The 22,303-nt window shown below is 42.1% G+C and overlaps 1 protein-coding gene across 2 annotated transcripts in view; it reads right to left on the bottom strand.

Moving 5' to 3' along the window:
* The window catches only part of WDR36 (WD repeat domain 36), a 70,208-nt gene extending 47,905 nt beyond the window's left edge, over positions 1-22,303 (bottom strand). The window contains exons 1-7 of one of the 2 annotated variants that reach the window (XM_050945670.1): positions 21,916-22,303; positions 13,882-13,909; positions 9,378-9,478; positions 8,779-8,896; positions 7,369-7,501; positions 1,759-1,816; positions 148-280 (exon numbers count right to left, since the gene is read on the bottom strand). In XM_050945670.1, the coding sequence (XP_050801627.1) occupies positions 148-280; positions 1,759-1,816; positions 7,369-7,501; positions 8,779-8,896; positions 9,378-9,478; positions 13,882-13,909; positions 21,916-22,107 (763 nt within the window). In that variant the 5' untranslated portion in view covers positions 22,108-22,303. The remainder of the gene's footprint in view (positions 1-147; positions 281-1,758; positions 1,817-7,368; positions 7,502-8,778; positions 8,897-9,377; positions 9,479-13,881; positions 13,910-21,915) is intronic. The other variant, XM_050945669.1, reaches the window with a different exon arrangement.

Genomic DNA, 22,303 nt, shown 5'->3' with positions numbered 1-22,303 from the left:
GTTGTAAACTTTAAAAAACCCCAAGACACAAAACCCCAAGTTTTGTGCCTACAATACATTAAAAATGTTTAATTTTTCTACTTTTCAATTAATATTATTGTTTTAATTTGATCTGCATATATGACTAATCAAACTGCTAGAATTTACCTGTACGGAAAGATATTGCTGTGATGGGACCCCAGTCTTGCTGAAATTTCATCAGTGTTTCATCAAACTTAATGTTGTGCACAATGATATGACCAGACACAAGACCTATTGCAACTACATCTACTGCTGGTGCCTGTAAAAGACGGTTAAATGATGAGAGAGAAATTAAACATATTCCTCTCCATCCGTCTGTATTTTTCCTATTAAAAAATAAGTTCTGCTAAATGCATTAATATATTCTTTAACTACATGACATATTATTACAACAACACTGCTTCATTCAGTGAACTGGCTGAATTTGCAAAGCACATGAGATAATTCTTCTTAGCAAATTAGGCAGGGATTCTGCTCCATTCTAGCCAAAAATTTACGCTTGAAATTACACAACATAAATTAAGAATAAAACTACTGAGTCTTTGGAATTGACCTGATTTCAGTATAACTCTGAGCAATTCAGCCTTCAGTGCACAGGAGCAACAATGTGCAGTGAAGTAGGAGGAAGTCTATGGATGTGCAACCAATGGGAGGGAATGCATTAATTTAGCATAAAAATAATTTAAGAAATACATTTAAGCAATTAAAAACTTTCCTATAAAAATATTTTTGGTAGATAACTGTAATGGATAAATGTTTCCCTTTAAATATGTTCAAATAAGTCTAGTAAATTTCACATCTGTTCCTTGTTCACCGTCCAACTTGTGCACTATGTAAGGGAGGCAGTCTTACACAATGTGTGTGTTTGTGATACGCAACTAAAATCTGTCCAGTATAAAATATGCACATGGATCTCATTTCCTGACTTGAGTGCTTAATTTTGCAAACTTAGTTTCTGTATGGAATACGCTATATCAAGTTCTATGTAACCTACTTCATGGTCCATAAGCTCTTTCTATACCAGTACGTTACAGTATAGCAAGTTAACACCTGATATGTATGACATTCAAGTAAATTTAGGTCTAAAATAAATGGGTTAACCTTATAGTCAGGTACTTAATAAATCTTGCACTTCGTTTCCTACTACATAGTATCAGTTCGCTTATTTTAATCTATAATTGATCATTTGACCACTCTAAAGCATCAAAGAGATTGAACATGTTGCACTAAAAATACATTTATATGAAATTAAAATTGTTCGCAGAAGCTTGAGCAGCCGATGTTATAAGATACCCTCTGGTATCATACTTTTAGTTTGTTTTTATTTTGTTTGTAATAGCCCCGATTTTTCTTATTTTTGGAGTTGTTCTTTTCATTTTGGCAAAAGTTTGATCCCCCTGCCCTGAGTTAAATAAAAATTTAAAAAAAAACAATTCAGAAGCAAGAAACTGGCAACATAATTAAGCTGACCTACAGTACACCAATACCCTAAAAACTTAAGTCATTTAAGTAGTCCTTACTCAGTGGAGTAACCAAAATGAAGTTACAAAAGTTATGTGAGTTAGTAAGGGTCTTACAGAGCTTGTCCTCTATATTGTATGCTTCTCCGAGCAGGGACATTATCTATACTCTCTGTATGCAATATGCACCTATAGCACTGTACAAGAATGTTAAACAACACTGACTGCTGTTCCATATCTACCTTTTATTAACCAATGAACTATCAAAACTACTAACCTGTTCGAGGGTTGTCACACCCCCTAAGCCCCATCCTGGAAATGAGTATAAAAGTTTGCTGTGAAAAGAAAGTGTTTCAAAAATTATATTTAGAAAAAGTTTACGTCAAAACGAATGTCTAACAAGTACATCTAGAAAGAAGTATGACAGGGAATGAAGGCTAGCAGCATACATTTAAAAAAAAACCTATGGAATTTAAAAATTAAGGTAATATGATCATTTATATTGAAAAAGTTGAAAACTATATTGGTGCATTCTGTCTTCAGGATACGACTATTTTCAGGCAGAGCAGTGGTAAAACTGAGTACAAAGGAAATTGTACACAAGGCCCTGATTATAGAATGCCTGAAGCATGAGAGGTGCATGATGTAACATTAGGGACTAAATGACATGATTGAGGATATGTACTGTCACTGTAAGCACCAATAAAAATATTTTGGTAAACATAACTAATAAAATTAAGTTTGGCTATCAAATAACGAAACTAAATGTTTAGTTTTGCATGCTATACAAAAATCATTCAATTTTTTTTTCTTTTTTAAATTTGGGTTACAAGGCAGATTCACTTAAATCAAATTTAGAGCTCAATCTTGCACCCACTAACTGGTGCAGATTACCACAAATGCTCCCATTTATGCCATGGGGTTATCTAAATCAGTAAACATTGAACTAGGCACCTGGCTCAAGATCAGGCCTTTAAAACATAATCGAGGATTATGTTTACATACCAGTGTGAGATGCTGAAACAAGCCCAAGCAATGCATTCGTTTCAATCTGCAATAACCTACTCTATCTTTTTAAACACAGAAACTTATGAAAAAAATTCTATTTTAATCCTATTTTAGTAGTTTTTGTACAGCACTGATCGCACCATATAGCTACCTTGAATAAAAATAAAATAGCAATGATATTATTGAAAATGTGTAATTGCTATGAGACTAAAACCTTGAGCCACATGACAAGTGTAAATTTTCATCAATTGTAGTCATATATATTTTCACATTTACAAAGTGTGTGCTCATCCAGAAGGTCTCCCACTCTAGCATTGGAAATAGCCAGCTCATGGAAAGATAGAGTACCAACATTTAAGTCAAACTTATTAATAGTGACTCAGCCACAGGCCATTGCGCCAAAACCAAATTACCATATTAAAATAAAACTTAACTAAATGCAGATTTTTAAAGTATATATTTTAAAATACATATAAAAACAAATTAAAAAGAACAAACTCATTAAAACTATATATAATTGAAGGGGTTAAAATCCATGTACATTTTATATAACAACCTGATATATGGATTGTGACAGCTCTTTTCCAGACCCAAAGTCCAGAGTTTGGTCAAGAGACCAGAGGCCTAGCAAATAGTGATTAGCTAAGGGTATGGCTACACTTGCAAGTGCATAGAGCTGCTGCGGCAGCGCTCTGAAGTGCGAGTGTGGTCGCAGCACCAGCGCTGGGAGAGCTCTCCCAGCGCTGCACGTACTCCACCTCCCCGTGGGGATTAGCTTACAGCGCTGGGAGCCGCACTCCCAACGCTGCAGCACTGTTTACACTGGTGCTTTACAGCACTGTATCTCGCTGCGCTCAGGGAGGTGTTTTTTCACATCCCTGAGCGAGAAAATTGCAGCGCTGTAAAGAGCCAGTGTAGCCAAGGCCTTAGAGAACGCAGAATAAACAAGATAACATTGCCTTTGCCAAGATATACAGTAATGCCAGATGTTGAAGCAATAACTGAAAATCATGTTTCAATTTGAACAAAGAATCCCTGTTCCTATTGTGTTAGTCTCCCTACAGAAGAAACTTTCTTCCCACAGATCCAACCCTGAGTTTATGAAAGGCTGGCACATAAGATGTGGCATCCTCTCACCTCCCTTTCTCAGGGACCAATGCCTGCCTTAAAACACAAAAGGAGACAATCTTTATTGCCATATACTCTCACTGTTTCTTTAACGCCTAGGAACGTACTTGTTGGACAATCAAAGGAGTTGCTTCATTCCTATGGATCCTAAATCAGAATTCATTTTATACTAATAACATTTTATCAAATTATTAATTAAACGTTAACTTGCTAAGTTGAGACCCTGGGTGGAGACATTATGTAACCTGTTAACCATTGGCTAATGTGCTATCTTGTCTTGCTGCAAAACCTATTCGGGGAAGTAGAACTGCCTACCCTGTCACTTTCCCCTGCCCAGGGAAAAATCTATATATTCTATTGTAATCAATCGATTGACAGGGTCTCCGAGCCTAATAAGCAAGGTGACACTCCGCCAGCACTGTGCGTAATAAATTCCTATGCTTGACCTCTACATGGTTTGAATTTATGTTCCTTCAATAAATCACTGATTAACACTTATTTGGCCTGCACAGTCTTTAAAGAATTTAAGTTATTTTTAAAAATAATTAAGTTCCTAGCTCTGGCTGCGAAGATATTCTAAACATGTCCCAATGCAGTGGCAAGTCTGCAAGCAAATACAGATATTGTTTCAGTCAAAGGGTCAAATACCGCTTCCCCTCACACAGAAATGGAAGGCCCCAAAATACAGCAGAGCTTCCATTCTGCAAGGATGAGAGGAAGGAGGGAAGAAAACATAGTAGTCTGCACAAGAGGACTCTACACAGTGGAGTTTTGTGGTTTGGAAGTAAGAGTGCAGATGAATAGCCTGGAGATTTGCCACCATATGAATTCAAACACCTAATCAGCCCACCATGCAAGAGAGATACAGGCCTGCCAGCTACTACAAAAGCCATGAGTCGTAATTATGGCCTTTTGTATTAACATGATTACTGAAAGTCAATGGGACTTGGTGTCCTCAGTGCAGAAATCATTTTTGAAAACTGCATTTTGGAGAACTGGAATGTACAACTCCCTTCATCCCAACAACTTCTACAATGCAGTTACATGTTTTTAATTTCAGATGCCTGTACTGGCAAATTGCGGCGACGTAAAAAAAGTTGAATCAACCACCGGGCAGGGCCCCCAGTCAGCAAGTCTCTTTCCCATCTTGAATTACTGTAGTGGAGCGTGAGGAGGCAGAAGCCTGGCCTACACTACACATTTAAACCGAATTTAGCAGCGTTAAACCGATTTAACCCTGCACCCGTCCACACAAGGAGGCCCTTTATATCGATATAAAGGGCTCTTTAAACCGGTTTCTGTACTCCTCCCCGATGAGAGGAGTAGCACTGAAATTGGTATTGCCATGTTCGATTAGGGTTAGTGTGGCCGCAAATCAATGATATTGGCCTCTGGGCGGTATCCCACAGTGCACCATTGTGACCGCTCTGGAAAGCCATCTGAACTCGGATGCACTGGCCAGGTAGACAGGAAAAGCCGCGTGAACTTTTGAATTTCATTTCCTGTTTGCCCAGAGCGGAGCTCTGATCAGCACGGGTGGCGATGCAGTCCCAAATCCAAAAAGAGCTCCAGCATGGACCGTATTGGAGATACTGGATCTGATCGCTGTATGGGGAGACAAATCTGTTCTATCAGAGCTCCGTTACAGAAGACGAAATGCCAAAGCATTTGAAAAAATCTCCAGGCTATGATACACAGAGGCGCTGTGTCACAAGCGTAACAGAAAGCCAAAGAATCAAATGGACGCTCATGGAAGGAGAGAGGGAGGGAGTACTGAGGACTCCAGCTATCTCACAGTCCCCACAGTCTCCGAAAAGCATTTGCATTCTTGGCTGAGCTCCCAGTGCCTGTAGGGTCAAACACAATGTCCGGAGTGGTTCAGGGTACATCTCGCCTATTTACACCCCCCCCACCCCGTGAAAGAAAAGGGAAAAAAATCGTTTCTTGACTTTTTTCAAGGTCACCGTATGTCTACTGCATGCTGCTGTTAGAGGCAGTGCTGGGGCACTGAACAGCAGCATCCTCTCCTCTCCCCTCCCCCATGGCAGACGGTACAGTACAAAACGACTGATAGCCGTCCTCATCATTCTGTGAGTGCTCCTGGCTGGCCTCGGTGAGGTCGGCCGGGGGCGCCTGAGTAAAAATAGGAATGACTCCTGGTCATTTCCCGCAGATGCTACAGAATGGCTGGTAACCATCTTCATCATAGCAACTGAGGGCTGAGCTCCATCAACCCCTCCTCCTCCCCCCTTTCATGTCTAAGGAAAAGATTCTGTACTGCCTGGACTATCATAGCAGCGGGAGGCTGCCTCCCCCTCATTTTATCTCACTAAAAAGTCAGTGTTTCTTATTCCTGCATTCTTTATTACTTCATCACACAAATGGGGGGACACTGCAATGGTAGCCCAGAAGGGTTGGGGGAGGAGGGAAGCAACAGGTGGGATTGTTGCAGGGGCACCCCCTAGAATGGCATGCAGCTCATCATTTCTGCGGGATCTGACACGGAGCGGCTGTGCTCTCTGGTGCTCTGGTACACTGGTTCTCTAGTACACTTGCCCCATATTCTAGGCAGGACTGACTATTTTTAGATAAAACATAAAGGAGGGAATGATCTGTGGAATCACTCCCATTTTTGTCTTTGCACCCCCGGCCGACCTCAGTGAAGGCCAGCCAGGAGCACCCATGAGAGCAGCAGATGGTACAGAACGACCGATAACCGTCATTTCATCGCCAATTTACAGTGGCATGGCAGACAGTACAATAGGGTTGGTAACTGTCTCTGCTACCTTACAAAGGCAAATGAATGCTGCTGTGTAGCGCTGTAGTACCGCCTCTGTCAGCGGCATCCAGTACACATATGGTGACAGTGACAAAAGGCAAAACGGGCTCCATGGTTGTCATGCTATGGCGTTTGCCAGGGCAATCCAGGGAAAAAAGGGCGCAAAACGATTGTCTGCCGTTGCTTTCATGGAGGAAGGAATGAGTGACAACATTTACCCAGAATCACCCACGACACTGTTTTTGCACCATCGTGCATTGGGATCTCAACCCAGAATTCCAGTGGGCGGGGGAGACTGTGGGAACTATGGGATAGTTATGGGATAGCTACCCACAGTGCAACGCTCCAGAAATCGACACTAGCCTTGGTACATGGACGCACACCACCGAATTATTGCGCTTTGTGTGGCCACATGCACTCGACTTTATACAATCTGTTTTACAAAACCAGTTTATGTAAAATTGGAATAATTCAGTAGTGTAGACGTACCCATAATCTCAGTAGTGATCTCAGTCCCAAATCCTGCAGCAGGTACAAAACCTTGCTCCCCACACTCAGCTAAGCATATCTCCCTCCTCCTCATGGGCCCACTCAGTGGTTGGACAACAATTTTAAGGGGGAGGAGTTCTACAACTACTTCCTCTGCCATACTTCATCAGGCAGACAACTAGCTAAAATGTTGAGTGGGGTTGGGGTCAGGAAATGAAAGCAAGGAAGATTACTGAAGAAACCTGCACAATCCCTGTTACTTCACAGCAAAAAAATTCTGGCTTGAAAAATAGCATTTTCAGTCACATGAGAGAGGCAACTGTATTGCCCATATTTCTGAAAACAACACTGAGGGGCTCTTCTGCTGAAGGACTTAGAAAAAATAGACCTGTATTAAGAGATCATTTTATTTAGAAAATGTTAAAATGCTGAGTATAGCTCCACCTAGAGAGTGAAATGTACTTAAAGAATAAAGAATCTTACTTGGATTTTACATTCCATAACTGCAGGCTTCCTTGTTCACTGCCAAGAAGAATTTTATTTAAGTAGGTACTTGGATGCATAATAGCAGAAACTGCAAAAACAGCCTTTTCAAAATTCAGTTGTAGGTATTCTTCTGCAGACATAAGAAATTGCGTTAGTCATGCTGCCATTACAAACATTCCAAGTTAGCCATTCTTAGCAAATTTTTAAGAAATAATAATTTTATCTTTTACATGCACAAATAGGAAGAAGTCCTCACACCTGGGATTTCTTCCCTGAAAGCACCAGAAACCTCATATGAACCTGAGCCATCTCATAGCAAGTTATGTAGCTTACTTTATATTGCCTCGCAGAACAGATTTATATCATTATAAGGATTCTTATTGTGCTTTCTGAGCAGAACATCTCACTTGATTAGTATGTCTTCTGTTTACATTATAACAGTCTTGTTAATACATGAACTCCACCCTAGAAGCGTAGTAGTTATTTTAAAAATTGTTAAATGCCACAGACCACCGTAAGAGAATCTGTCAGGCTAATGAGTCATTGGCCCAATACCAAAATTGGAGAATTCTTTGAAAAGAAAGAATTAAGCCACCGAAGTGTGATCCCACCTAACAGCGAGCCATCAAAATCTTATTTAAACTTGGCACAATTAGACTTTATAATTTTTACAGATAATATTTTTAAGTAATTTTTTTCTATCATCATCTATTTAAATGCTCAAAAAGTTAAAAGCTTTATAACTTAAACATGTCAAAATACACAAAGTAAATGCCTTAAATCAAAACTCTAAGGAGTTCTCAAGCAGGACTTTTCTTACTCTGCATATCTGTAAGTTTTCAATCATCATTGATGGAAATATTTTTTCCACTGGTTGAGCACACATGGTGAAATCAACATTTATCGATAAAAATCAAATCCTGTCAAACCTATCCATTCAATAGCATAAAAGGCTACTGAAAACTAAAAAAAACTCAGCACTTGATCTTTTTCTGCTGCCAAGACAGCAAGCTATTTCCATGCCATATCCAGTGTCATAGATAAAGGGACTGAAGAAATTTTAGGATTCCACGTGACACCAAACTTCATTCACCAGAACTCTCATGAACAAAATGAATGTTAAGAGATACCAGTTATCCATAAGTAGACCTCTGCACCCACATGCCCCCTCCAACCCTTTTTCCTCCCCAAGTCAACGGAGCTTTGAATGGGTGCAGGGCTACACCAATGAAGCTCACTGTAGGATCAAGACTTCAAACATTAATGCAATCACCATTTTATTTTGCCTTAAGGACATTAAGAACTCTGACATAAGCATTAAACAAATTGTCTTACATTATCAAATGCTTTGACTTTTATCATATACTACAGTTTGGACACTTACAGAATGAGGAAATAGTGACTCACCTTCTGACTGTACATCCCAAACAATAAGAACATTATCAATATCCACAGAGATGACATGATCACCAAATGGCAGCAAAAGGCGAATTTCTCCTTTGTGACCATCATATATATGAACCACCTATGATTTCAAAAGTACACATAACTTCAGTAAAACCTTTTCACATATTGTAACATTTTAGTATATTACTTGAACGATAGCAACTACCTGTAACAGAAACCCGTTAATATATATATTTTATCTAGTAAATATGCGCTTTTATTAAGCTTCATTTATGATAGCTTCCTTGGTACTGAGAAAGTGTACTTGGCATATCCTTTTTGTCATCATTTTAATTGTATTTTAACTTTTGTGTCCTGAAGATTATTTCTTTATCAGACTGCTGTCATTTTATAAGTGTCACAGCCCAACCACAGTAGAATTTGTCCTTAGAGCTTTTTTATTTTAACTTATCCATTATTATTGCTGAGCATTGTGAGGCTATTGTCCCCAAAACTCATGAAATTAAATTACAGTTGATATGAATAAGTGACTTAAATAAGAAAACATATCAATATTGGCTTACTGTCTGGTTATTACACAATAAATAAGTTATATAAACCTCTTTGTTCCGGGCAAAAGCGTGGAGAAGATTGCCATATGATGCAAAGACCAACATTCTGTCTGCTGCCAAACAAGTAATGTCTTGTAATAAAGCATTACCTATGAATAAAGAGGGGAATAAGTTTGATAATTTTCATTTTCATAACAAAAACTAATGCCTTACAATGTATCAACGCATTCATGGTTGCAAACTACCAATAACAAATTAAGGTACATCAGGAAGAGATGATTATCGAACATTGTCTTTGGGCAACAAGTGGCTAAATTATGAGAAATGTTTTCCTAGGAGTGAATACAATGAGAAAATATGTAGGAAACACTGTGCGTTAGGGCATGAAATTTTTTTTTTAAATGAAGATATACTTATCTCTTAGAACTTAATGACCCTTCAGGATTCCTTCGAGTCCAGCCCCCTGCCTTCACTACCAGGGCCAAGTACTGATCTTGCCCCAGATCCCTAAGTAGCCCCCTGAAGGGCTGAACTCACAACCCTGGGTTTAGCAGGCCAATGCTCAAACCACTGAGCTATCTCTCATATCTGCATTATACATGACAGAAGCTACCCAAAAATAATATTTTCAAGACTACTACAGCCCAAGAACAGCCTTTTAAAAGAAAACTGAATGCACCTTAAGACTGGAGCATATAATACAAGTGACACAAAAAAGTGTCAACTATTTTTGTATTTGTCATCAAGTCTTAAGAGAGCTACTAGCGCTGCCTATACTTAAGGTTGCTTGACACATCCCATTATAAACCCCCACTTTCACTGGCTAATACCTTTGCCAGCCTTAAATCATTTGGACTGAAACTTCCCATGATGAGCATCTGCTTCAGGTTAACTACTTCTTAACAAGTTTTAGTTAACACAGTTTAAATGTTTCCAAAAATGAGATTACTAGAACACACATTGTTTTGAATATATTAATTTCCCCCCCACAACGGTTTCATTTGGAAGCTCTAATGCATCCATGCTTTGGAGTAGGGACTCAAAATCTGGAAGGGCGGGTAGGGTTAGCAGATTCTATCTGTACTGAACATGCTTTAAAGTGGAGCTGCAAGTTGAGTAGGACTTTCCCTGTATTTATTCTGCTCACCATCCATCAGGCTTCTGGGGCACTGGGCACAGGAAGAGAGGAGAGAGACTGAGTTCACAAGAGAGACAATGCTCCTGCTGCTTGTGCCCAGGCAGTAAGGAGGAGGAAGCAGCCACACTGAAATGCGGAGGAATGAGGCTTGAAAACACTTAAAAACAGAGGCTGGCATACCTATGGTGCTGAGAGATATGAAAAATCCACACCTCGACTGTCATAGCTAAGCTGACACAACCTCAAGTGTAGATGCAAGTAGGTCGATGGAAGACTGCTTTCCTTGACATAGCTACTATCATTTGGGGAAGTTGTGCTCCTACACTGACCAAAAAACCCTTGCCATCACTGTAGGCCTGCCTCTACAATATGGGGTTATGACGACATAGCTACAACAGCATAGCTATGTCACAACAGTCCCTGTAGAAATGGCCTGAGAAATGGGGTGGGAGTGGGTGTTGCAGGAGACAGAGGAGAGGTGAAGCTGACAGGGGAGTGAATAAGGCTGATCCAAGTAGGTGGAGCAGGAACCTATTGTGTGGGGGACGGCTTGCATAGGATCGTGGGCAGCAGGAGTCTGGAGGAGTGGATAGGTGCAGAAAGTACTCTTGAGGGAATTCTGCACCTAAAAATTATGCACACAATATTTTAAAATTCTGCAAAATTCAGCAGATTTTATTTGTCAACAAATAAATGTGGTTCCAGCATGCCAGTGGGGAACACAGGCCACTGGCTGCACTGAGGTGGGAGGGCTCTCTCAGTGGTTTGAACATTGGCCTGCTAAACCCAGGGTTGTGAGCTCAATCCTTGAGGGGGCCATTTAAGGAAACTGGGGTAAAAATCTGTCTGAGGATTGGTCCTGCTTTGAGCAGGAGGTTGGACTAGATGATCTCCTGAGGTCCCTTTCAACCCAGATAGTCTGTGATTTTGTCATCACCCTAAACCTCCCCCCTCCCCCAGTACAGGGAACCGCCAGTGAGGCTGCAACTGATCCTGACACAGTGAAAGGGCTGGGCCTGCCCCAGAAACACTCCAGGACCCTGCCCCTCTGCACCAGATGAACCAGGTGTGAGCGAGCAGGCTCAGCCCAGCAGGATCCAAGTGTGGAGGGGCTTAGTGTGGGTGGATCCAGGTTTGGTGTGAGAGGTTTCTTTATGGGGCAATCTGGGAACAGGCAGCTCAGTGGGAGATCTGGATGCATGGGGGCTCGTTGGGAGGGTTCCAGGTGATGGAAGAATGGAACTCTGCAGCAGATCCAGATGAAGGTGGTTGGGGCTTAGCGGGGTGTAGGGGTGTGTCTGGGTGTGGGGGGCCCAGGTGCAGGGGGAGTGGAGCTTGATGGGGTGGGGGCCCAGGTGCAGCTGGTTGGGGATCAGTGGGGTGGGGGTCTGGGGGGCAGGGCTTGTCAGAGTGAGGGTTTGATGGACCTGCTTCACAGGAGAGCTCCAGCTGCTGCCAAGCAGATGCTGCATGCCAGGCTTCCACTTCTCCCATGATTCCTCATCCTTCTCCCCACACTCCCCTCCCCTTGCCCTATTCCACCTTCTCTTCCTTCCCCCAACCCCCTCTCACATATGCACCAACTTCCCCTCTTTCCCATGGATGCTCAACCCGTTCCTAGCCCCACCCCACTCCATCCCTTGAGGCCCTGCCCTGCCCCCACTCCAACCCCTTCCCCAAAGTCTCCACCTCCTCCCTGCCCCTATTCCAACTCCTTCCCCAAATCCCCTCCCGGGCCCTGCCTCTTCCCTCAAGTGCGCCACGCTCCTCCCGGAGCATGCTAATGCTGCCAAACAGCTGTTTGGCAGCGCTCAGGTGGAAAGCACTGGGAGGTAGGTGGAGGAGAGGGGACATGGTGTGCTCAGGGGAGGAGGAGGAGGGATGGGGCAAGGTGAGCTTCGCTGCTGGTGAGTGCAGAGAGGGACGGTAATGGTCCAGGGCACAGGAATAGAAGGAATTACTAGAGAACATTCCCCTCCAAAATCCAGAGTGGAATCCAGGAGTCTTGAGTTTTTACATACCTTTACTGGCAGCAAATAGCTCTGATACCCAATGGCAAAGTATTTATCATCCCCCGTTCTAATGACTAGCTCAGAAAGAAGACAGCCTTCTGCTGTTATCAGTTATTATGGTAGCTCAAGTGATAGAAAGCTGAACCCTGAAACCTGCTGATGACCCAATCTGGGGGGTCAATAGGTTCCACATGACTGAATTTCTGGATTTTTTTCTTTTCAATTCTACGAAATATACACTCCCCAAAAAACAACATTAAAAGAATGTTAAGGTTGCAAAATCAAGCACTCAGGAGTTAGGAAATGCTACGGTTGCCTGTGTACCCTGAATTGGGATTTCAGGTGCACATACGCATTACAGTACAGTCTAAGTATATGATCACATACTAGTTTTCCTCCACAGGACCTCTGCCTCATTCAGTAAACAGGATGGATGAGATTCAAGGAAGTAATCAAGGCTGTGTAATTTGTTGTCTAACGGACCCCTGCTTTCATTTGCTACAAATGCTGCAAGATGTGTAATGAATGGGTCAGGAGATTGCAGGAAGAGAAAGGATGGTTCACTGTTAAGGTAGATGAATGCCACCCTGGGTAACTAGATTCTACCCCTGCCTTTGATACAGAGTTCATATGGGATAGTGGGCAAGTCACTTAAACCAAACTTATCATGGTTGGCCTCTAATTGTATGTTCTTCATTTTCTGAGTGCCTAAAGTGAGACACCTGCACTTAGATTTACGGAAGAGCTGAGCACTCAAGTGCAAATGAAATCAACTGCAACTGTGCTTTGAAAATACGAAGTACTTTAAAAATGCTAAGTTCACTTAAAAACAAATAAATCACACGTTAAGTGTCTCAAGTTGGACACTCAAATTTATTAGGCACTTTTGGCCTCAATTCTCTGTGCCTCAGTATCCCAATTGTACAACTACCTATAAGAGCGTTGTGAAGATAAACACATTAATGTGTCGAAGCACTGAGATACTATGGGTGAGAGCTCCACAGAAATGGCCATGAGGGAATGAGTAAATCTGTTTTCAGTTCGAGGTTTGAATAGTTTGTTATATAAGACCTGGGGCTACATGTAGGTTAAGGAATCTTGAATATCTACCCATTCACTGAACGAGGGTGGTGTACTGTGGAAAGATGTGATAATCTAATTAAAGACTTTATCATAGCAGATACCAAGGGCGCAAAATTAAGGTTGCATGGGCAATCTTAATTCTGACATTTTCTGACATTTAAGTGCTTGAGTCTACAACCTTAATATTATTGTAATATACTTTGCCATAGCTAGTTATAGATGAGATTTGCTTCCTATTACACAATTCATGTCTATACAGATGTGTTAGCTGTTTGGAAAAAAAGTAATTTGCATGATGTTGAACAAACTGTATACTTACTAACAGCAACTATACCAAGTTTCTTTACCTGTAAAAAAACAAAAAGATAGATCTTTAGTAGTTTTCTGCTCTGAATTTCCTACAAATACTAATCCAGCATTCTAGAAATATTAGCATTTGCAAATTGAGAACTATGCATGAAAAAGGTGCTCCTGCACTTTAGAGCCATGATCTGACTAGCAACCAGTGTGTAAAACCCCAGCAGACACAGAGACAAATACTCTCAATCACTGAACTTCTTCATAATCATCTCATCTGGGAGACAAGATTTGCCTTCCCCAGCATGGAGCAGGTCCTTAACCTTAAGGCACACCAAGATCTGAAGAAGATTCTATGGATATCAAAACATCTGCCTCATTCAGTAAACAGGATGGATGAGATTCAAGGAAGTAATCAAGGCTGTGTAATTTGTTGTCTAACGGACCCCTGCTTTCATTTGCTGTAAGTGTTGCAAGATGTGTAATGAATGGGTCAGGAGATTGCAGGAAGAGAAAGGATGGTTCACTGTTAAGGTAGATGAATGCCACCCTGGGTAACTAGATTCTACCCCTGCCTTTGATACAGAGTTCATATGGGATAGTGGGCAAGTCATATATATACAAAAGTAGTGGGTGGCTAGATCCACAAATGTCTTAGGCACCTAACTACCACTTTAGACACTCCTCAAATCCAACATTTAGGTGCCACTGAGATCTTCAAAACACATGCTCAGCTGTCATCTAATTCTTTAGGCACCCAAGTCCCCATATGCCTTCCCATCATTAAAGTTCCCCAGGAATTTAAGTTTCTGCCAGCAAGCACATGGACAGCTGCCTCAGTCTATGTGCCCAAACGCCTATCTCATGCCTAAGACACACTGGGATCCTCAAAGTGGCTCTCCACACCCACAGTGCCCCATCTAGTAGGCAGGCATTCTCTGACCATACCAAAGCCAACACAAACAACTGGAGGAGAAAGTATAAGAGGGGGCATCACTCCTAACTTTTAGGCCAGCAGTGAGAGCACTAACCTGGGATGTGGAAAATATAAATTAGATTTTCCCCTCCACAACCTTCATGTGGAGAAAGAATTTGAACATAGGTCTCCAACATCCCACATAAATGTTCTATTGGATTTTTTTTTGGGGGGGGGGGGGCATGCACACACTAGGAATGGCTTAGGTGCCTCACTCCAGGAGAGAGCTCAAGACTATCAATCCTAAGTGGAGATAGGCATCTCCCTCCAGCCCAGACTTACACACTTGAGTCTTTTGAGGGGCATCCACAGCATTTCCTATTAACTAGCTTTCAGGCTTTTCTTCGGCACTTGTTTCTGCCCATGCACTGTACAGGGAGCCTAGGTGCCTTACGAGGCTCTGGATTGCCCTGGGTGGTACTACAATCCTGAGTGTTGCAAATCTAAGTCCTATTGTGGATCTAGCCCTGGACTCAAATACTGTTCTGTGTCATGTATCCTCTTCTCATATGACACTACAATTCATCAGAAAGCCATGTCCCCATTGACCCTGTGTTCACGCCACATATATATTGGCCTCTACTGAGCAAAGCCCTAACCATGTGCTTAAACTTATAGGACTACTCAAATGCTAAATTTAACAAGACTACTCATGTGCTCAAAATTAAGTATACACCCATTTTGCTGGGTTGAGGCCTCTTCTTTCCATATCATTCACTGTTCCTGCTTCATTCTAAGATGCCCCCTGCAAATCAGTACCTGTGAAATTTGATTATAATACAAGTCCTGGAACACGTTATATTTTTAGATTTAAGTAGTAATTTGAAAAGTAAGATTTATGATATTCTGAAAGGTTTTAGTTTTCTGTGTAAATTCAAGAATAAAAACTAGTACTGAAGTATAATTGAATTTGTGAAGACTGACTTGGGTTTTTATATAGTCACTTTCGATTTAGTCTTTACTCATTATTGCTTTTCTACATATTTGAGGAAAATGTGGAGACTTTAGTGCTCAGAAAAAATAAGAAATTGATAACATAGTCCTCATCCTGCAAACACATGCATACCTTCACTCATATGAGTAGCCCTATTAAAGTTTATGGGACTAACCATCAAATTAAAATTACAGATTCGCTTAAATTTTTGCAGAATTCAGGCTGTAAATTGGAGTCAGTCATTCATATAGCAGGTCATCTTTGCAAATTTTCGCCACACTAATGTGTCTATAAACCAGAGTTCTGATCTGAAACACATGTCTACTACCCTCTATATCTGGGCTTCTCAACTCTGTGTGATGGTTTGGGGTAGGGTGGGTTGATTAAAATCAACCATTTAAATCATGTTTAAATCAACAAGTGAAAAGTTACAATTTAAATGGATTTTAATCAATTTTCATTAGTACTTCAGTTATTTTCAAAAGAAAGTTGCGTTCTCATTGGTTAATATAACTATTAAAGCATGTTGATTTACAATTAAATAGAATCTTTATATAACATTTTGCTACCTAGTATGGTACACTATAATTATAAATACTTACAGTAACTCCTCACTTAAGCAAGAGGGCGTTAACGTTATTTCGATGTTACGTCCCTGCTGTATTACAGAACATGCTCGTTTAAAGTTGTGCAATGTTCCCCTATAACATCGTTTGGCTGCCTGCTTTGTCCACAGCTGACAGACCCTGTATCAGTTCCTCTACAGCCCCCAGCCCCAGCACCTCCTCCCCGCTGGCGGACCCCATGGATCAGCACCTCCCCCTGCTCCCTCCACCTCCTATCAGCTGTCTTGCGGTGTTCAGGAGGCTGGGGGGAGGAGCGAGGATGCAGCACACAGCCTTCTCCTCCCCTGTCGGCAGCAATCAGCTGCGTTGCGGCATTCCGGAGGCTAGGGGGAGGAGGGAAGAGCAAGGACATGTCATGCAGAGTAAAGGGGGAGGAGGTGGAGCGGGGGAGGGGAGAAGAAGCGGGTTAAGGGTGGGGGCTTGGGAGAATGGTGGAGCGGGTGGACCGAGGGTTGAGCCTCCAGCAAAGTCGGTGCCTGTGCTTGGGAAGCTGCTGCTGCGAAAGGTGCTTCTCCTAGCCTACTGCATCTTCAGCCTCCTTGCCTGCCTCGTCCGCAGTGCCAGTGGGCTGTGCCTGTGTGGGGGCACCTCCCAAACTATAGTACAGTACCTGTATTAAATTGTTTGTTTAAAATGTATATAATGCTTTTTTTCTGGCAAAAAAATTTTTTCCCTGGTACCTAACATGCCCACTCCCTTTACATTAATTATTATGGGGAAATTGGATTTGTTTAACATCGTTTTGCTTAGAGTCGCATTTTTCAGGAACATAATTACAATGTTAAGTGAAGAGTTACTGTATTTAAGCAATTAAATAGCTTAATATTTTCAGATTATTAATTGTATATTTTATGTTAGAAAATGGTGAATGCTATATTGCTTATTTACTATAATTAACGTTTGCTCATGATTTGTGTGAAGCTGCATTAGGATGGTAACTGGAATTTAATTAAACACAAAACAGCACATAAAATATATTTTTATTAAACAAAACTACTTTAAATGTTTTGTAGACAAGCTTATCTTACCAACATGTGTTTCACATTTACAACTAAATTATTTATTAAACAGTGAGATTAAGGATTGTCAGGGAATTAAACTGATTCCAGGTCAGCCTGGGAAAATTTTTAGATATGCGTAGATGAAAGTGACCAGAGCTTAAGGTCCTACTTGCCTAAATTTCTTGAAAATTGGGCAGTCTCCTAAATTCCTTTGCCAGTTTCTTGCATCCAGTATCACAACCCCTGACTCCCCACATAAGATCAAGCCCTTAATACAGTACATGACCTATTGTGTCATTTACAAAGCTTGACTTTAAAGGAAAAAGTTTTCCCTAATATCTTCCTTATACAGAAAAGCAGCTTTTAATTCAAAGTTTTTGACAGAAGCACATTACAATAAGTTTGTCTTAATATTTTGTATTAAATTCATTTAATTTTAAAACAGATTTTTTCAAAATAACAACAACATAAAAAATACAATTAATAAAATCAGACTTAAAAAACTCCTACCCAAAATAAATAAACAAAAAAAAAAATACATTTTTATCCACCCTGGTTTGGACCAGTGGGTGGAACATGTGAATGGAAACTTGTACCAAGATCTTTAGGGATGAAAGTTCAGTGAGCACATTAAATCAAGCATCCCTCTCCCAGTGGCACATTCTATACCAAGGAAACAATGATTTAATGAAAATTAAGGATATACCACACCATGTGAGGGACTGGTTCTGGGGCTGTAGAGATAGGTAAGCGATAGTATGAACTCATTTTGACTATGTGGGAAGGACAGATCCCTGATGCTGTCAGTGTTTCAGCACAGAGCAGGAGTATGGAGAAAAAAACATCATGCGGGAACAGACTGCATTCATGCATTTCAGCCTCAGAATTGTTCACAAACTTTTCACTTTGATTATTTGCTCCTTCTGGTGCATGACTGATTATACGTTATTGCTCCTGCTCCTTAATTACATGGCACGCTTTTAAAACATGAGGACAACAGATTCCCAAACAGGTTCATGAATAAATAAGTAGTCAACTGAATACAGGTGATGAACTAATAACATGATTCCATGAATACCAGTGAACTCAACTCATACAATCAACCGGAAGAGACCTCAAAGAGGTCATCTAATCCAGTCCCCTGCACTCAAAGCAGGATTAAGTACACCATCCCTGATAGCGGTTTGTCTAGCCTGTTCTTAAAAACCTCCAATGATGGAGATTCACAACCTGCCAAGGCAATTTGTTCCAGTGTTTAACCACTGTGACAGTTGGGAAGTTTTCCCCAATGTCCAACCTAAACCTCCCTTGTTGCAATTTAAGCACATTGCTTCTTGTCCCATCCTTAGAGGTTAAAGAGAATATTTTTTCACCCTCCTCCCTGTAACAACCTTTTATGTACTTGAGAAGACTGCGGGAGGTGGGGGAAACAGTTTTCTTCTCCAAACCAAAAATACATTTTTTTCAGTCTTCCCTCAGAGGTCATGTTTTCTAGACATTTAATCAGTTTTGTTGCTCTCCTCTGGACCTTCTCCAATTTGTCCACATTTTTCCCCAAAATGTAGTGTCCAGAACTGGGCACAATACTCCAGTTGAGGCCTTATCAGCACAGAGTAGAGCAGAAGACTTACTTCTTGTGCCTTGCTTACAACACTCCTGCTAATGACTGGTTTCAGAGTAGCAGCTGTGTTAGTCTGTATCCGCAAAAAGAACAGGAGTACTTGTGGCACCTTAGAGACTAACAAATTTATCTGAGCATAAGCTTTCATGGGCTACAGTCCACTTTAGCAGATGCACAGAATGGAACAAATAGTAAGGAGATGTATATACACATACAGAGAACATGAAAAGGTGGGAGTTGCCCTACCAACTCTAACAGGCTAAATTAATTAAGATGAGCAATTATCAGGAGAAAAAAAAAAACTTTTGTAGTGATAATCAAGATAGCCCGTTTCAGACAGTTTGACAAGAAGATGAGAGGATACTTAACATGGGAAAATAGATTCAATGTGCGTAATGGCTCAGCCATTCTCAGTCTCTATTCAAGCCTAAATTGATGGTCTCTAGTTTGCATATTAATTCAAGTTCAGCAGTTTCTCACTGAAGTCTGTTTTTAAAGCTTTTCTGTTGCAAGTTTGCCACCTTTAAGTCTGTTACTGAGTGACCCGCAAGACTGAAGTGTTCTCCTACTTTTGCATAGAGACTGTCCGGACAGTCTGTACGCAAAAAAGAATAAATAGACACAAATCTGACATCAGGAATTATAACATTCAAAAACCAGTAGGAGAACACTTCAACACCAACATCCTCACCCCTCCGCAAGCCTTGTTACCCTGTTAAATCATGTCAAACCATTCCTTTGTTCTTGACAAAGTCACATTGACTGTTACTTATCACTTTAGTATCTTCTAGATTTTTGCAAATTGATTGCTTATTTCAGCGGCCCCCAACCTTTTCGTCTGGTGGGCAACAGATGAAGGAAAATGGCGGCGTTCGAGCATCCGCTGAAATGCTGCAGAAATTCAGCAGCATTTCGGCGGCGATGACTCTCGATGACGTCACTTGTCGGTGGCAAGCGGCGTCATCACCGAAATTTGGCAGCATTTCGGTGGATGCTCGACCGCTGGCCAGGACACGGGCGCATTTAGATGCACTGCGTTGGGGACCGCTGGCTTATTTGCTCCATTATCTTTCTGGGTACTGAAGTTAAACTGACCCGTTTATAATTTCCTGGATAATCCTTATCGCCCTTTTTATAGATTGACACTATATTTGTCCTCTTCCAGTCCTCTGGAATCTCTCCCATCTTCCATGAGTTTTTCAAATATAATGGCTAATGATTCAAATATCAACTCAGACATCTCCTAGAGTAGTCTAGGATGTATTTCATCAGGCCCTGCCAACTTGAAGACATCTAATTGTTCAGGTAATTTTTTCCCCTATTTTAGCCTGCAATCCTTCCTCATTTTCACTGCCATTCACTATGTTAGATGCCCAATCGCAACTAATCTTTTTGGTGAAAACCGAAACAAAAAAGTAATTTAGCACTTCTGCCATTTGCACATTTTCTGTTACTGGCTTTCCCCCTCTCTTTGAGTAATGGGCCTATCCTATTCTTCCTCTCAGTTTGAATATATTTGTAAAATGTTTTCTTGCTACCCTTTAAATCTCTAGCTAGTTTAATCTCATTCTGTGACTTAGCCTGTGTAGTTTAGCCCCTACATGTTTTGCTCATATTGTTTTTTATACTCATTCCTCACAATTTGTCCTCATTCCCACTTTTTGTGGGACTCTTTTTCTCAGTGTCAGATCACTAAAGATCTCCTGGTTAAACCAGAATGGTCTCTTGCCATACTTCCCATCTTCCCTACACAGTGGGACAGTTTACTCTTGAACTGTTATTAATCTCTCTCTGAAAAACTGTCAACTCTTTTGAACTGTTTTTCTCCTTAGACTTCCTTTCCATGGAATCTTACCGACCAACCCCCTGAGTTTGCTAAAGTCCATCTTCTTGAAATCCATTGTTTTCACTCTACTCTCTTCCATACCATTCCTTAGAACAGGAGTGGACAAACTATGGCCCATGGGCCAGATCCAGCCCGTGAGCCGTTTTAAGAAGTCCCCTGAGCTGCACCATGCAGCTCGCCTCCACTCCGGTTGGGGCGCTGGGTCAGATGCCGCACCACTGAGCCTCTCCCAACACCCCAACCTCCTGCCCTGATCCCCCTCTCATTTTCTAAAATCCTCGATCCCAGCCCAGAGTACCCTCCAGCACCCCAAACCTCTCATCCTCAGCCCCACCCCAGAGCCCACACCCACCACCCCAATTTTGTAAGCATTCATGGCCCGCCATACAATTTCTATTCCCTGATCTGGCCCTCGGGCCAAAAAGTTTGCCCACTCCTGCCTTAGAATCATGAACTCTATCATTTCATGATCAATTTCACCCAAGTTGCCTTCCATTTTAAAATTCTCCACCAGTTCCTTCCAGTTTATCAAAAATCAAACCCAGAACAGCCTCTCCCCCAGTAGCTTTTTGCCTTCAAAGCATTCCAAGAACGCTCATTTACTGACAAGTCACTTTTTGTGTGATTAGCTTAACTCTCTGTATGATGTGGCCCTAGTGGTTTTGATTAAAGTCAGCATTACAGCACAGAGGAAAATCTGCACCGAGCTAGAGGAAGGTGCTGTAGCGTCCATACTGATCGTGGAAAACAAGAGAAGCGGTGGGCTTCCGGGCAGGAGGCTGCACAGTGTGAGTGTCATAGACTTACGCTCTGTTTTCACTTTTCCCTATTTAAAAAGTGGGTGAGGGGATGGGGGGAGTTACTGCAACAGCCGTATAAAACCCTAAACAGAAACAAGGCACCTTGTAGGTCTAGGAAGCTGGGCCGGGAGAGGGGGGACTGGGGCGATCACCATACTGCAGGACAGGAGGGGGCATGGGAGCCCACGGCGGAGGGGGGGGTCACTCACGCTGCGGGGGAGAGGGGAGCCACATGATGGGGGGGTCACTCACGTTGTAGGTGTGGAAGCTCCTCCCCACGGCGGTGACCAGGTAGAACTCTCGGTGGCGCTGGTGGTAGCGCAGCACGTGGGGCAGGTGGTTGGAGTAAAGGCCGAGAGCGCGGAAGCCCGAGAAGAGCGCGCTGCCGCCACTGCCGCTGCCCCCGCCGGGGGCCGCCCGCACGGCGCTGCCCGCACGCGACATCCCCCAAGCTGAGCCGCCGGCGCCTGCACCCACAAAAGCTCGTGTCCGTCCAAGTGCGCTGCGGAAACAGCCCCGCCCCTTCCGGCGCCGCCGGCCGCCGGCCCCCTCCGGCTCTTAGCAACGGCCCAGTGGCTCCGAAGCGTCCGCGAAAGGCGTCCCCCTGCGCCTGCGTCCGCGCGCTCCGAGTTCCGCCTTC

This window comes from Gopherus flavomarginatus, chromosome 3 (assembly GCF_025201925.1).
Source record: "Gopherus flavomarginatus isolate rGopFla2 chromosome 3, rGopFla2.mat.asm, whole genome shotgun sequence".
Lineage (NCBI taxonomy): Eukaryota > Metazoa > Chordata > Testudines > Testudinidae > Gopherus > Gopherus flavomarginatus.
This window is presented reverse-complemented; position numbering and strand designations above follow the sequence as displayed.